The 17,222-nt window shown below is 45.3% G+C and overlaps 3 protein-coding genes across 3 annotated transcripts; 2 read left to right on the plus strand and 1 right to left on the minus strand.

Moving 5' to 3' along the window:
• Nucleotides 1–10,069: 10,069 nt before the first annotated feature.
• On the plus strand, nucleotides 10,070–12,297 carry GGS23DRAFT_50029 (uncharacterized protein). The gene has a single exon (XM_051514466.1). The coding sequence runs from the start codon at nucleotides 10,445–10,447 to the stop codon at nucleotides 12,029–12,031; it is 1,587 nt and encodes a 528-aa protein (XP_051371752.1). The 5' UTR covers nucleotides 10,070–10,444; the 3' UTR covers nucleotides 12,032–12,297.
• An 887-nt stretch (nucleotides 12,298–13,184) lies between these two features.
• On the minus strand, nucleotides 13,185–15,329 carry GGS23DRAFT_50201 (glycoside hydrolase superfamily). Its single transcript, XM_051514481.1, has one exon. The coding sequence runs from the start codon at nucleotides 14,749–14,751 to the stop codon at nucleotides 13,612–13,614; it is 1,140 nt and encodes a 379-aa protein (XP_051371753.1). The 5' UTR covers nucleotides 14,752–15,329; the 3' UTR covers nucleotides 13,185–13,611.
• GGS23DRAFT_50200 (uncharacterized protein) lies at nucleotides 15,330–16,575 on the plus strand. The gene has a single exon (XM_051514480.1). The coding sequence runs from the start codon at nucleotides 15,909–15,911 to the stop codon at nucleotides 16,542–16,544; it is 636 nt and encodes a 211-aa protein (XP_051371754.1). The 5' UTR covers nucleotides 15,330–15,908; the 3' UTR covers nucleotides 16,545–16,575.
• The last annotated feature ends 647 nt before the right edge of the window (nucleotides 16,576–17,222 follow it).

Below are 17,222 nucleotides of genomic sequence, written 5' to 3' on the forward strand. Positions count from 1 at the left end.
AGGAAGTAATACCTTTAAGCTTTCTACGAGTAGGTCGAAAAAGATCTTAAGACTCGTAAGGAGGAGCCGAAAGCTTTAACCGAAAACCCGCGCTACCTCTTTATCGAAAAATATAAATAATTATTCGAATAAAGTCGTTCTTAGGAATCTTAAGCTACTATCGCCGGTAAAAGCTACCGAACTTTTTATTATTAAATTATATCCTCGGTCTTTATTAATTATCTCGAGCTCGTCGGTATATAACTTAAAGCTTAAGGACTTAAGCCGAACGTTTAAAATACCGTAAGATTACTTCGCGACTACTTCGCTTCTACCTTTACCGTTACGTAAACGTTCGTTCGCTAGGAATACCGCGAGGTCCTATAAAAGGTAAAGGCGGGTACTCTTTACGGAAAGTAATTCTTTATTACTTAGAATAACGCTTATTACCGAGCTCTCGCTTACGATATTAACGAGATCCGAGGCGTATTCGGAGCAAAGGACTTCTTCGAAGTTATTAAAGCTAAGATCGTTTTAAATTAAGTTACTCGCGTAACTATTAAACTAATTACGGCGGACCGGCTTAAACGATAGCTACTTTTCCTTATAAAGCTAGATAAAATATTCGGAGCTTTTATTTCCGAGGATAAGAAGATAGGTAAATCGGGCCTTTATATCTTAACTACGTATTAAAAAGCTACTTTAGGATATAAAGCCGGAGCGACTAACGTTAGTAGCTTTAGTAGCTTTAATAGCTCGACCGATAACGCTAGAGCTAATAAGTACTTATATAATAAATAATACCGTTAGGCTTCGGAAGTATACGCTAACCTTTAATTTACTATTACCGGTAAGACGTTACGATAAATCTTATATATACCCGACGACGTAAAACTAGCTACTAAATAACGGTATAACTTAAGCGACTTTGCCTTATTCCGAGCCTTTATTAAAAGCGACGGATAAAAGGTTACCGCTCTTAGTTAAGGTAGTTCCTCCGGAACTAACCTACCTCGGAATAAGCGTAATAAAAATAATAAATAATCCGGTAATATTAACGTAACGATAATAAACCTACGTATTATCTATATAACCTCTAGCGTAAAGGTATTTTTTATTATAGATTTAATACGATACCTTCTTTCCGAAAGTACTATCTTCGATAACTACGGAGCTATTTACCTTATTAATAACCGGGATTTATTAGTCGAAGGCTTTTTCGCTCTTATTAAAGACGGATAGATTATCGAAGCTAATATTACGAGCTTTCTTATTACCGGTACTAATATACGCGTTATTAAGAACTACCTTTAGAATAAATCGGGTAAGCTTACGATCGACCTTACGCTTAAAGACGTTATTTTCGTTAAAGATTTCCATATTAATATTATTTCCGAAGTAAAGCTTCTTGTTATTAATATTTAGTACTATGGTCTTAATTACTTCCTTCGCTAGGGGTCGATTAAAAACGGGTTTATTATAAAAAAGCTCGAACGTCGTTATAACCTAGTATTCTTTAAATTTAAATAGTTTTCTGTTTATTCGTAAGTTCTTCTTATAATACCGCTACGTACGTTTATAATAATATTATATAGCGTAATATCGCTCGTTATTATTCCGACGACTAAGGAAAAAGAAATCCGATAAAGAAAATCGAGAGATTAAATAAAACCGAAAGAAGGCTCCGAGTAACTCTAATACCTTAGAATTAGGTACCTAGGCCCGGAAACGCTTAAAGTACTTATAAAGTATGCCTAGAATGTCGAGATTAACGGTATACCTACGCTTAAGTACGAGTATTATAGGCTTACGATAGGTAAGAAAGTAATCTTACGCCGATTATTATTATATCGCTTACTATGCCCTTTTTAACGCATATATTAAGATCTATTTAACTTTCCGAAAGAATACGACGGCTTTAAATAAATACTCGTTATTAGAAATAAATATAACGGAATGCTTTAGGTAAAAACCCTTAAGAGTAAATAAGGTTACTTAGTTACGAAAATCATTCGATTCTTTAAAAGATAGATACGAAAATAATTCCGTTTCTCGATTTATAAGCTTCGATACGATAACGAACGAATAATAATCGGGATTAAAGGCTTAACCGGATATAAAATCTAGGCTCGGGAAGAAGGTATTAATCTCGAGCTACTACCGGCGAATACTAAAGAGCTAATTAATAAGGGTAAGAGAACTAGATAGTTTATTATCGTTAAATCGATTAAAATAAGGATAAAAGTAAGGCTTTTAGAGAAGCTATGGCCTAAATACGTAAAGGCTACGGTATACTTAATAAATATAAGCCCGAGCTATATATATAATCTTCGTTTGCCTTATAAATTACTTAATACTTAGTTTACCGTTTACTTTAAATGATATATACCTACGCTTATAAGGGAGCTAACGAGCGACCTAAGGCTAGATTAATACGGAATCTATACGTACGGATATCGCGCGTATCCTTTATTAAGAGAACGCGCTTAAGATCTCGATAGAAGAGGATTTAAAGTTAAACCGAGAGCTTACGTCGGTTATTTAATTAGATATTATATATTTAACCTATACCGAGTATAGGTTCTTAAACTAAGGAAAGTAATACTAACTAAAGACGTCGTTTTTAATAAAGAAATATTTTATAATAAGTCCGAAGAGCTATAAACCGAAGAGCTCGTTTAAAAGGAGCTAAACCGAATCGATTTTACGGGTAAAGTTACTAATAATGTAACGGAAGCTATTATCGAAGCTCTAGATATCTAGGATTCGTAAGCTTTCTTTATTATAGAGTTTATTAGCGAGTTACTTTAACTTAAGGATAACGAACTTATTCCGAGCGATAGTTTAGATATAACTTAGTTTATTAACCCGAATTCGGGGGTAGGTAAACCTAAACCGGAGAAAGCTCCGGAAAAAGGAGAATCCGTTATTTTAATCCAGAAGAAAGTTAAATTTATAGACGATTAACCTTTAAACGATCGACCGTAAACGCCTTTAGACGCTTTAATTTAATTTATAGAGGAATCCTTAGAATTATTCGATTAGGAAAAAGAGATATAAGAATAACTAAAGGCGGAATCCTAAGCTTTAAAGCTAACGAAGCGGAAGAGTAAGGAGAAATCGGATTAACCTAATAAGCTCTTAAGTCTTAGGTTAATACTAAAGTCTTCTTCGGGACCGTTTAAAGGCTAAAGAGCTTCTACGGGGAGCCTTTCGTAACTAAAGCGAGGTATCGTAACGGAGAATCGCGTAAAAACCAATACCGATCGGGTAGTATATTATTTTAACGGAACGACGATTAATAAAGAGCTTAATATCCCTCGGAATCGAAAGTAATCCGCTTAATCCGAGTTTAACGAGCTAATAAGTTTATCTTTATTATCTAAAAAAGAGCGGAGGAAATATAACCGTAAAGTATATTCCTTAGCTACGCGTTATAGCCGGAGGAAGCGAGGAGAAAGTCCCGAAGGAAAGGGCTTAAATAAAGGATAGACTAGTACCGGCGCTTTTATATCGGGCATAGCTTCGAATAGGTTAATTAATTTATCGAGCGACCGTAACTAATACGAATTTACTTTTATATTCTTACTTAATTAATTCGACGGAACGTAAGACGATTAATCTTTTATTACGCTACATTTAATTATTATAGCTACCTTTAAATAAGTATAAGCCGAACGACTAGGCGTAGCGCCCGGTAAGATAATAATTTATCGCGATAAATTAATTAAGCTTTTAAAAACGTAAAAAGAGCTTAATAGCTATCCCTTAGGGGATCGTTTTAAGGAAAACGCTAGGTCGGAAATAAATACTTTCTTAAGCGCTAGGGTTTAGGAAGTTATTAATCGCGATTAAGCTTAAATTAAACTAATACCGTTAAAGTAGGTTTTCGATTATAAATTCGATAAAGATAACTATTTCGATAAATATAAATCGCGTTTAATTACGCGAAGAGATCTTCTTCCGAAGGGGTTATTCGAATTAACGTATATAATAATACTCGTAGTAAAATTTTTCCGGATAATAATAGTAGTCGCGGTTTATTTTAATCTTAAGGTAGATTAATTCGATATTAAGAACGCTTTTCTTAACGTAGCTTAACCGGAAGACGACCTAATATTAATCGAGCTATTAGACGGATTTAAATAAGAAAGGAAGTACGCGTTCGTTATAAGAGTAGTATACGGATTCCGAGACTTACCTCTACTTTAGTTTAGGGAATTCGAGAGTATCCTTACCCGTTTAAAACTCCAGAGCTTTCCGGAAGAGCTATATATATTTTATATATTAATAAAGGAAGTATTCGTATTAATATACGTCGACGACTTATTACTTATATACGATAAAAGTAACGATTCCATGGCTTAAAAAGTAGCTTAAGGGTTAAAAACTACTTATATAATAAAAAAGCTAGGGCTAGTAAGCTAGTATTTAGGAATTCGGGTAATACGTAATCGCGAAAATTAAACGATAATTTTAATATACGACGCTTACGTCGAGAAGATCGTAAGTCGCTTTAACTTAACGGATAATAACTAGTTCCCTATAATACTACTACCGATTATCGAGCTTATAAAATTTATAGGCGTCGCGTCGAAGTAATAAATCAAGGAATATTAGGAAAAAGTAGGGTCGTTGCTTTATAGCGTAATTATAATCCGCCTAAACGTAGCCTTTATTACGTTATAATTCTCTTACTTCCTTATTAATCCGAGACCTTAATATATAAAAGCCGTTAACTAAGCGATTAAATACCTTTATATTACGCGTTACCTTAGTATTAGGTATAGGGGTAAGAATAATAATATATAAGCGTTATTAATCGCTAACGACGCTTCTTTCGTAAACGATCTAAAAACTAGAAAATCGTTATAAGGCTATATTATATTATTCTTTAAAAGCCCGATAGTATAGAAGGTAGTTCGCTAAGCTATAATCTCGACGTCGATAACCGAAGCTAAGCTTTTAGGATTAAAGCATATAGTTAAGGAAACGATAGCTTTTAAACGTTTCTTTAGGGATATTACTTTAAATTTAGAAGAGCTATAAATAATTTATAGCGATAATTAATAAACCATTAAATTAGTCGTAAAAGATAAGGAAAGAATTAATATAGGGCTCCGTTATATAAATATATAATACTTATAGCTCCGATAAGAGCGATAAAAGGACTCTTTCGAGGTACTTTATTTATTTATAGGGTAGATACCGGCGGATAAATTAATTAAAGCTCTTTCTCGTTAATTATTCGAGTATTTTAAATCGTTACTTAACTTCTAAAATATAAGAGGAGAGATAACGATATTAAAGCTCTTAAATAATACGAAAGTAACGTAGGATTTTAGTTTAATTATAAAAAGAATTAACTTAGAATAGTATACTTTACTCGAAGAGCGACGTAGGGATATTAATCTAAAAAGAATCTACGCGTAATAAGACTTCTTTCCTTAACGAAAAGAGCTAACTTATGTAATAAAGCTAGTATAATATTCTTAAAGCTTCCGAAAACCTAACGACCTTTAGAGCTACCGGCTCTAGTACTTATTCTAGGGTTATATTTATTTTTTAAATTACTTAACCTAACCGGAGCTAAGGTATTATTAGTTTTATTATTATTAAACCGTATATAATTATTCGAAGCTTAATCTAGTAATATCCGGATTAGTAGTAACAGAAATAAAGCTTTAAACGGAAGTAGTTCTTCGTTTAATATTAACTTATATACTTTAACGGAAACGAGCGGACCGGCGAGGAGTACGGGTAGCGCGCTATCGGTTAATCTTATTACGGACGCGACTACCGCGAATACGAGAGCTACGAAGGAAACGGGTCGGAATTAAGACTTATTTACGTTTAGTAGGAGAGCTATCGTTTTAGGCGAGAGTATCTATAGTCGCTTATCCGCGTAACGACTTAATAATAAGCGGTAATATAAGCTAACGTTATTACTCGGGATAATACTAATAAAATAATTCCTTTATTTCTTCGCGGAAAGCGGTAGTTTAGAGTAATATAGTTAGAAAAGTAATCTACGATAAGGGAAGCTCGGAACTTACTACCTTAAAGTTAAGGTCGGTTATTTAGGCGGCGATAAGCCGCTAAGTAAGACGTATAACGCGAGGGTAATTATAACTAATTAGCTTTTAACGAAACCTTATATAGCTTTAAGGGATATTTATAGAGCTACGTAAGAATAGCTACGCGAATAACGTAAGTAACGATTAATAGAAGTTAAAGATTAAAAATACTTTTCTATCGAGCGATATTATATAGCGTTATTAATATACCGATAATAAGGAATATCGTTACGTAGGCCGTATTCTTCGGTAATAGCGAAAAATAGCAAGGCTATATTATTATTAACTCGGGTAGCTCGACCGATTCCTTTAGACGTAGGCGATGGTTCGGCGGCTCCTTAAGAACTAGATCGTATTAGAAGCTTTCGAGGAGCGCGAGTAATAAGAATAAAGCTTAGCTCGGTTAATTAACGGGTAGTAATAGGAGTAACGATAAGAGCCGTTTCGAATTTAAAAGAGCTACCTTTATTAAAAGCTTACTCTTTAAGCGCGAATATAAAAAAAGGAACCGAGCTAGGAATAAAAATAAAAACGGCGGTAGCGTTAGCGCGATAGCGCTTCCCTAGACTCGGTATAATATCGTTAACGATAAACGAGCGATTACTAGGCTATCCGTAGCTTGGAAGAAAAAGGAGGCCGCCGGCTTTCGTTAAGCGAATAAGCGTCGGCGCGACGGCGGTAATAATAATAAGGGAATTATCCTTTCCGTTCCGAGCTTCCGTAAGAATACTTAGTATATATAGCGACGGCTTAATAAGTACTCGGTATTCGCCGATAGTTTCCTTAGAAGTTATTAATACGGCGGCGGCCTAGGCTTTCGAAATAAAAACGACTACTAGCTTTTATTCGGTTATAATAATAAGCGCTTAACGAAATCCCGGGGTAGCTTAAATAACTACCTTTAAGTCGCTTCCGAAGTCGCCTTTTATAAAGCTATCCGTAGTTTTTACGTTCCAAAGTATAAACTCGGAAGTATTATTATTATTATTTAGCTCTATAGTTCCGTATTTATAAATAACGCGACGGATTCTTTCTCGCTTTAGATTTTTACGTACTTATTCCCGTTTAATATAACGGGTTCGTTATTTACGGGCCTTACTTCTAGAGCTACTCTTCTTACGAGCCCGCTTACGAGATACGGCCTTAGGCTCTAGTATAACGGGAAGGGCTTTAGGAAGCGAAGGGATACGGCGAATTATACGACGTTCGAGGGAGCGTAATTCTATAATATTCTATACTATAATTAAACCTCGGTCGGAAATCTAAAATAAATAATTAATTAAAGGCTTATAACTTATAATAATTATAATATAAGAGTTAATTTATATATCGGTAAATAAATTACTTTCCTTTATCGCGGTATATAAAGAAATTATTAATACCGGTATTAAAAGAAGAACTACTTATAATAACTACCGAGATATATATATTAATCGCGATATCGCGGGTAAAGCTATTTAAGCGATCGATAGTAACGTCGAGGAATATATTACGTCGTTCTTCGGCGGCGCTAGAAGTAGTAACTAAAGTAATTTAAGCGGCCGCGGAAGTACCTAGGATAACGGCAGCTTCCTTTATTACGGTAGATTAAGTAACTAGCTTTACGTATTCGGCCGGACTTTAGTCGGATATAACGGGATCTTAAGCTCGCTTTTCGACGAATATCTAGGCGTAATTACGGAATTAATTTATTTCATCGCTTAATATTTTAATCGCGCTATCGATATTAATAAGAATCTCGTAAGAGTTAGAACGGTCGGATATTTTATCGAATTATTAGCTTTTAATTACTTATATCCGTATTAATATTACTAAAGCGTAAGCTTATTTTATTCCTCGCGCTTATTATATTAATATATAGCTTACGTTAATATATTACTATAAGTTCGTTACGATAGCGAGCGATAATAAGGGAGTACCGTAATTAAAAAATAACTTACTTAAATAAAGTACGCGTAAATAAAGTAATATATAGGTTATATACGTAACCGAAAGCGATAAAGAATTAAAAAGGAGTATATCGGGTTAGCTTTAAATATACCTCTATAGAAGAAAAGAGGAGAGGGAAAGAGCTACTACGAAAGAATAGGAGATTTTTCTCTTATAATATAAGAGCTTAAGTATAGGAAGGAGCGTTACCGGGTATTAACCTAGTAAAGCTACGAGAGGGTTCGCGTACGATAATAATAATATAAAGCGAAGTAATAAGAGCTCTCGCGAGCGTATAACGAATACGGTAGATATACTTAATTAAGAGCTACGATATATCTCTTTTATTAGGATATTAGGAAGAGCTAATATAATAGCTAATTAGGAGGATACTTTAAGCTATTAAGAGTATTAAATGAAGGCGTAAGTAATTAAAGCGACGAATATATTACCCCGGAAAGTTAGTAAGGCGAGTAAGGCTCGAGCTAACCTAAGACTTTAATTAAGAGGATAGCTAAGCTAACTATCGCGAGCCTTTCGGCTAAATTATTATTATTATTTAGCTAAGCTCGCTATCGCGAGCCTAGCTAAGGGATATATTATATAAAGAGCTACTAATATATAGCTCCTTACTCCTTTTCGAGTTACTCGCTTACCTAATATAGCTCCTAGCTCGCTTATATAATATAGCTCGTAGCTCCTTATCTTCTATATATAGGTAGCTCGTATCTCCTTTATTAATCTCCTTCCTTTTTAAATAGTTAGTTAATTTACCTTCTTCTTCCTACCTTCCGTTACTCTTAAGAAGCAACCTTAGTACCTACGTAGCTCTCCTAATCTACGTGTCACTATCCTATATAATGTTAAGCTAAAATCTATATTTAAATTAATATAATATCAAAAGATAATAAATACTTATCTTATTATAATAACTATCTTATATTACTTATATTAAAATATAATAAAATCTATATTATAAGTTTTACTATAAGTATCTTATACTTATAGAAAGCGTTTGTTATTATTACCTTATTTAAGGATTACTTATATACCGTATTAGTATTACAGACATACTGTCGATAGACCCCCCCCCCCCCTTCCCGCTACGGTAGGTAGCCACCTACGTAATAGCAACCTAAGGAGGCGGGCGGGCGGAACCACGTGTACCAGGGCAAAGGTACATACTGTCAGGTACTGATAACGCCCGCAGGTCTGGACTGGACGCCCATTTGGATGCGGTACCACTGCATCCCATCCCTCTTCATCCCGTCCACACGCGGGATTCTATGCCCGGTGGATGCAGGGAAACCTGGGCTCGAGGGCTAAACAGATGACCAGATTCTCTGCTTCTACATGCGTACGGGGGCGTCTTACTTCTCTCTCCTCTCTCCCTCTCTCTCTCTCTCGCCCACTCGCTCGCTCGCTCGCGCGCTCGCCTTGGTCTTCCCCGAATCAGGTAGGCCACATAAACGTACATGTCACTGCATCCACAAGGGGCATGACCATCAATCGGATCCCTCCAGCTGGTCGGGTTAGGACGGTCCCAGAGCAGAGGCGCATCCATAGATACGACGCCGCCCGCGTTATCTTGCCTGGGCCGCTTGCCATCATTCACCAGACAGGCAGACCTGGTCCTGGCTTGTCATCCGTCCGTGTGCGCAACTCCCGTCCCGCCTCCAACTCGTTAGGCGTCGGCATTGCTCTATAACAAGTTCGCTCGTCCTCGGCTCCCCTTCCATCCCTCCCCTCCCCCTTTGTTCCCTTCGTCTTCCCTCGCCCATCAAAGCGTGTACACCTATACTACCAGAGCCCGGGGTCGGGTCACCAGCACCTTACAGCAGAAAGAAAGGGGCTACGGCGTTGATATCTCACACTCCCCCTTTTCCCTCGCTTTTTTTTTCGTTGGTAAAGTGGCCGCCTGTTGTAGCCGTCACTTCTCATCTCCCATCTTTACCGCGACCCAACGGACGGCCCACATAGATTGCGTTACCTGCGTGTTGGGAAATCGAGGGATGCCTCACCATTCTCACCAGACGCAGCTACTTATAGAGCTGATGCGACCGCGACAAGACTGCCCGTGGCCGTCCCAGAAGTTGTGAGCTGTAAAGATCCCGCACAGGTAGCATCGTCGGTTATCCCGTATCTGGCCTCCCACGCGTCCGGAATCCTGTGGTGCGCTTGTGGTGCATCCCACGTTTGATGAGACGTTCGGCTCTTACGTATAAGAAACAACGGACCCCTGGCGAGGACCGTATACGGCCACCAGCCCATCAGCACACTTGGCATACGATACCAGGCGCCTTATCTGGGTTCCGGTTCGGTTACCACGGAAGAAAAAATACGCGACATCCACGTTTCTTACGGTGTACGGACCCGCTGGCTGGGATCAATTTGAAGCAATAGGGCGACGCCTGATTCCTCTTACCAACCGGAACCGTTTATGGGCGTAGCTAGGAATCATGATGGTTCCGAGGTCCTTTTTCTACTCGCGCGAGTCGCGGGTATTCCCAACTTCTCCCCTAAACGCGACGCCTAAGATACCTCCACCTCACAGAAACGATGAACTACCGTCGAAAAATACTGTCGCTCCTCCCACAACCTCTACGAACGCTGAGATATCACCGAGAGACCGAGCAACGGCCAAACGCAAAGCGCTGCAGTCAGACAGGTTGTCACCGCCAAGCGGTAGCCCGCCAAGCACGACTATGACGAACGCTGTCGCGCGACCTACTGCTCCTTCGAGCGCCGTGCAAATTCCCATCAAGTCCAAGTACGATCCCGCACATACCCAAAGATTACGGCTTCATGCGCAGACACACCGAAAATATTCTCCCCCCAACCGAAAGCCTCGAAATGTCCACTCACCGGATACCATCCCTCCCTCGGTGGCCGCGTTGCTCGCCGTCACCAGTATCCCGCCGCCTAATCGACGCGGGTCCCCCCCGCGAAGACAGCTAAGGGATTCGTCTAGAGGGTCGCGGATGACCGTGGATGATATCGTACAGCAATCACAGGTTTCCGAGAAGGAGTTGAGTCGAGAGCTGAGTGAGGAATTCGGTCAAGACTTGGGTGACCTAACTCCTCCGTCCTACGGCCGTAGCCCTATGGATGTGTTGCTGAGCCCTCCCGACACGCCCGACGAGGATGAGGCATCGGTAAACAGCGACAGCGCGTTTACGTCTGCCTTTTCAACCCGTGCAGCATCCCTCGAGAGCATCCCATCCCTTAGCGACTCGTTGGGGACCTGCGAATCTCCCTTAAGTCCACGAGGAAGGAGGTCACGGGTCCTGAAACGTTCCCTAGAACCGCTCTGCTCGCCGCCCGGGGAGCGTCTAGAACACCCACTCTCGTCCCGAAATTCCAGCAGTCTAGAGTTTGACCAGCTTGACTTTCGGGTCTTCGATACCAAATCAGTCCCGGCGGCGCAGAAGCAGACCGGGTTCCTGCCTCTCAGATCCGTCTTCAAGTCAAACCTGACAGCATCGCTCCGCGCCCTCCGTTCCGCAGCTCGGTCTCTGTCTACTTTTACCGCGTCTTCGATCCCTCCCCAAGACCTGCTTACTAGGTCCATCCTTACCATCGATCCCCGTGTTCCGTTCACCGATGAGAGAATGCCCCCTATTCTGGGAGACGAGCCCAGCGAGGCAATGCGCCGCTACCTTAATCCGACTACTAGCTCACGACCCGGTTCGCGCGTCGTCTCGCCAGTCCGCAGCTACACGGCTTCTATACAGATGCAGACATACAAGATACACAAGTCGAGAAGCGCGTCGCCGGCAAGCCGCTCGGGAGGGCACTCTAACAAATCCTCGAGCGCGTATGTCTTCCCACCAGGTCCTCGGCAGCGAGAAATGCGCGAGAATTCAGACTTCATCCGCATCGCTGTGTTGGAACATCTGATGCGAAAACGCGGCAAATTGGATGATCAGCGGGAAGGTCACGCGCGCTGGCTTCTGCCACCGAGGAAAGCCACGCCAAAACCGTATGAGATTGGCGCGGACGGCATACCTACTAGATGGATTGCCATTTCTCAGGATGTCGTCTAGGCTGATTCCGATATTACCCCCTGAGCCACGGCTCTTGAACCTCGCGAGGCAAATCGGAGTGTGGTGCAGGGGGCGGGGGGGGGGAGACTGCGAAGCCACTACAGGCTATGCCTCGTATACCAAACGACCGAAGCTCGCGACCGGTCGCCAATTGATTTTGGCCCACATGCTACGTCAACGGCGACCCTAGACAATAATACATCCCGACGAATCGCAGGCTGTTTAATACTTCCTATCCTGCCGACATCGCCAGTCGGAATGGATCCACAAAAGCGCTCCGGTGGGAGAACGACGGCAATACTACGGTCCCAAGGCGGCGGGGTATCTCCCTAGACCCCGAATCTCGCCGGAGACGCACCAGGCGTGGGGATTCCCCTCGCAAAACTGGGTTGCTCGGAACTCATATAACCACAATATAAGTGAGCTTTTTTTCAAGGCAGAACAGGCTAGCATGTACGGGGTTCTCTCGGCCGTCTTGGGTACATACGCGTAGTTACCACATGCTGGCTGCTGGTCTGGTTCGTTGCCCTAATGGCCGCCCAAACATCTTTGCCGACTCCCCCTAACCTTCCCTTCTACGGCTTATTACCTCGCCGACGAAGGCGCCAAATACCTTACTCTTCGCTCGGCCATATCCCCTCTTTTCTTTCCCCCCTCTTCTTTTTCAACAGTTTTCCCACTTTGCCAAGCGAGGATAGATTCAAGGCGTTGCCCTCTTTTGGATAGCTCGGGCAGGTAATGTTTCGGCTAAGCTCGATCACCATTGCATTGTTAGGCGCTGGGCGTGGGAAACCATATATTACACGTATAGGAGCAGCCCGCAGCTGCGTACAGGGCGACTTGATGGGGACGATAAAGAGATCCCGGCCGTGGCAGAATCACGGCTAGCAGGAAACCTGACAGCTCATCCTGCAGGTTCTGCGTCGATGCCCGACTTGGTAGAAGGTTAGGGCAGGGTTTGGGGCACCGATCAATTTTGACTAGTTGGCCCGAGGAGAAAGGGAAATCTCTTGATAACACGGACTGCCGTTAGCGAGCGAGCAATTTATTTCTCATTACACAATTACGAGTGTTTCTGTCCAGTATGCCAAATACGTACGTGTAAACGCTGGGTTTCCGAAACGGTCCAGGCAAGGGCGTGCGCTTCGCGTCCCGTAGCTAGCGTCGGTTACGAATCCCACTTCCGAAGGACGGCAAAGAAAACACGGCTGTGGTGCAAGAATGGTCCGTAATGTCCACCACGCTGTCGCAGTCTTTCGGCATGGCTCCAAGGCGTCCGCTTACCGGAATGCGACTCGCATATGTTTGGATGAACCGAACAAGACACCCTGCACCAGCATAGAATGAAGGGGGGTCCCCATCGACCCGCACGAGGTATACAGGCACCCCACGCCGACAGAGAGGGCCATTCTGGATAGAGGCATCGAAGCAGTACATATAAGAGAAAACCAAAACTCCAAAATTCCACAGACCCCTCTCAGAAAGTATTGGAACCTCTGTCGACCTCGTGGCCCATATCAGCACGTACACGCATACCGAGCGGGCGTACCATTCGTACCCGTACCCGGACAGCCTCACACCTAAGCAATATAATCTCGGTAGACCTTCGCCCCGCGGCGGACCCGCCTGCCGGCCTTGCGGACGCCGCGCCAGACGGCCTCGGTGGTCGAGATGTCGCGCTTGGTCCCGGCGGAGCGGATGTGGTCGGCGACCCAGGCGGCCCACTGCCAGGGGGCGGCGCCGCCGCCGGGGAGGGAGTTGAAGTACTCCCAGCCGGCGACGCCGCCGAAGGCGGGGTTCTCGGCGGCGAGCTCGGCGAGGACGGGGGCGTGGCGGCTGAGCGAGACGTAGCCGTTGCCGTTGGCGGGGCTGGTGAGCACGCCCATGACGACCTTGGCGGCGGGGAAGCCGTCGTCGAGGATGGCCTCGTAGTCGGCGGCGCGCGACGCGTCGCCCCAGCCGAAGTAGAATTGGGCGTTGTAGAAGGCGATCCGGCCGCCGCGCGACGCCTCGAGCTCGCCGTAGTCGAAGCCGCTGAGGTTGCCGCCGCCGGCCGTCAGCGCCGACGCGACCGGCGCCAGCGACACCACGAACCCGTCGCCGAAGTCGGCCTTGAGCCGGTCGATCAGCCGCACCACGCCGCCGAGCGACATGGCCTCCTCGACGTCGAGGTCCAGGCCCTGCAGGTTGTACGTGCCGACGAAGTCGCGCAGCGGGCCGTAGTACCGCTCGAACTGGGCGTCGTCGCCATCGAGCCGGCGGAAGGAGCCGCGGGCGGCCCCGCCGAGCATGCCCATGACGGTGACGCCGGCGGCCTGCAGCTGGGCGACGTCGGCCCAGACGCCGTCGAAGAAGGGGTTCTCGGGCGGGTAGTCGTTGAGCCGGATGCCGCCGTCCTCGTCGACGATGTGGATCGCGCCGACTAGCACGTGCGTGACCGAGATGGAGGGCGCCGCCTCGAGGAGCGGCAGCAGCGAGATGTGGCTCGTCGCGCTGTTGTTGCGGTTCGTCGTCTGGTAGTAGACGACGACCCGGTGGTCGTTGACGGCGGGCGCGCTGGGGACGGCCACGGGCGGCGGGGGGGCCGGCACGGTGGCGTTGGCGTTGGCGTCAGTGCCGTTGCCGTTGCCGTTGCTGTTGCCGCCGCTCGCGCTGCAGGTCACCGGCTTAAGGAACAGGAAGAGCCTGGCCAGCCACCCGGCTGTCTGACAGAGCAACATCTTGGGCGAGCTGGCGCGAGCGTTACCGTGGTTCTAGGTTTTCCGTCGCGTACGGTGTCGGGCGGCGAAGGGATGCCAGGAGAACGCTCTTTTTCGGTGTCTCTTGGTTTCTCAGTCTCGGTCCTTCTGCGAAAGTTGTCATACGGGGCAGTGGCCGAGGATGCTCCCGAATGCGTGCGGCAGATCTCTGCACCTGGCCGCGACGCTCGTAGGTTGATATATAGGTACCTACGTGAGCGTACGAGTCCGTTCTCTATGTACCTAAGTTAACAATCCAGGACGAGGCGGAGCCGGTTGGCTTTTAAGTAGGCTCGTCTAGTTTCCATCCTCGGACCAGCCAACTCGCTTTCGACGGCGGACTCTTATGGGCGTAAGGGCTGTGTTATGGTGAAGTGTTTCGTCAGCAAGGGGTTGGTTCAAGTATATAGGTGGACAGGGGAGGATGGCGGATTGTCCATAACCCTGTACCCCTCTGCATCCAACCCAGCCTGCCTCGCACAGGAAGCTGGCCGGGGTCTGTCAGTCTGGTGGGTTTGTTTTATTTAGGTACTACTCTTATATTCCGTCGCATGATCGGCTCCCCTTCCTTCGCGCTTCCGGCACTCCGTCGTGTATTAGAGGGAGGGGAAGATGACATGGTGGACCAATAATGTGAGCTGCCTCGCGCTCAGCTCAGCCCAATAGGTCGTGTTTCTTCCTCCTCTCGTCGCTCACAATTTAGCCCCAAAGTGGCCGAGTTCACGAGCAGAGTGTCGTTTTGTTTTACCTTAGTTTTCGGTGGTCCTAACCTGGCGCCTAACCGTCTGCTCCCCTCTTTCATATGCCTTTCCGTATTTGGCAGGTATTCATGGGGTGGTTGATCGACTTATCACATATGACAACAGCGTAGGCAGTGGAACTCGCATACATGTGCAGGCAGAGGATGGTGGTGGGGGTAGGATTGGGGAGGAAAGGCCCGCACGCAAGTAGCATTTTACACAATAGGAGGAGAGCCTGGAGTCGGGCCATTCTAATTTGGCATCGTAGTGTTCATTCACTGTTGCCTGCGTATCTGAGAACGAACAAGATATGATGGGATCCCCAATAACTGGTGCCTGCTTGCGGCGACCTCAGCGGTGTGAGGGGTTTGACCTGATTAGCCCGTCCCCGGAGCGGATATGCGCCAGACGCGGTATTGGCATGCTACTCCCAGGTCGCATCGCTTATTCCAAATGCCGTTGACGCCGACGCGGGTCCGTCCGGGTCAGATGTATGGTACTCCACAGAGCAGGACACACAGGATCTCTTGGACAGCCCCAAAACGATCACCCGCCTACGGCACGGCACGTACGTGCGTATGTATATCTCCAGCACGGCGGAGGCGAGGTGACGTAGAATGGCATGCCTGGATTGTCTGGACGGGCGGGGATCGTAACATGCCTGGCATGTTTGGTGTCCTCTGTATGTACACCAGGCGCATCTCGTTTCGTCCCGAGCGGCTGCAGACACGTCTCGGCAATCACGTTGCTATTCTCTCTCTCTCGATAAGACGGCCGACGAGCATCGGTCGCATCGAACGATGCCATCGCGGGTTGGTCGCCGAGACGAGAAGAAGGCGAGGCGCAAAAGAGGCGAGGAGGCGGGAGGAAGACTCTATTCTTGGGTCCAACTCCGCCGGTTGTGGGCATGTACATACCTACCTACCTACATGTTACATAAATGCAGGTACACGTGTTGGCGGGGAGGACGGCTGTAAAAGAGCCCTGCCAGTTGGTACTATATTTAAAATCTTCCAGTTCGTCTTGGCTAGGTAGGTAGGTAGGCGTTTGTTCGTATCCACAGGAAGGGAGCCACAGGTATAATAACAATGGATGTGCCTACACATACTCGTTCATACCCCATACATATGTACACCAGCGAGACTGAGAAGCTGGGTGGGGATATATGGCGGGTATATGGCCGATACTCGCCGTCAAAGAGAAACCTAGGTACGCGATAGGAAGAAAAAGAAGACATATTCGTCGTGCAAACTTCGAACCCGAACTCGAGACAAAGCGTGCCGTGACACGAAGCCTTCGATGAACACTGGCCCAGCGAATTCCCGCCCCCGACGAGACGGCATATAGCAGCGATAGGTCCCGGACAAGATGATAGCTTCGCGCTTCTCCCTGGCTTGGGCCATTGTCAGGAGCACGCATCAACCACCTAGGCAACGAACTAACCTAGTACCTCCTGGACTTAGTCCCTACATGGTGAGCACCTACCTATCTGTGCCTCGTAAGTGGCATATCGATAAGGTGAGATCTACACACAGTGCCCGGCCTACTGTACGGTGGGCAAAGTTACAATTAGCTGCCTTCCGGCGGTTTTCTGCCTGCGTGCCCGTTCTCGATGCGTCATCTTGACCATCCCATCGATCGCAACTCGGAGGCGTTCTCAATAACCCAGCCGCCTACGGCCTACCACATCTAATATCCATCTACCGTTGGCGG

This window comes from Durotheca rogersii (genome assembly GCF_024521655.1).
Source record: "Durotheca rogersii strain YMJ 92031201 chromosome Unknown GGS23scaffold_10, whole genome shotgun sequence".
Lineage (NCBI taxonomy): Eukaryota > Fungi > Ascomycota > Sordariomycetes > Xylariales > Xylariaceae > Durotheca > Durotheca rogersii.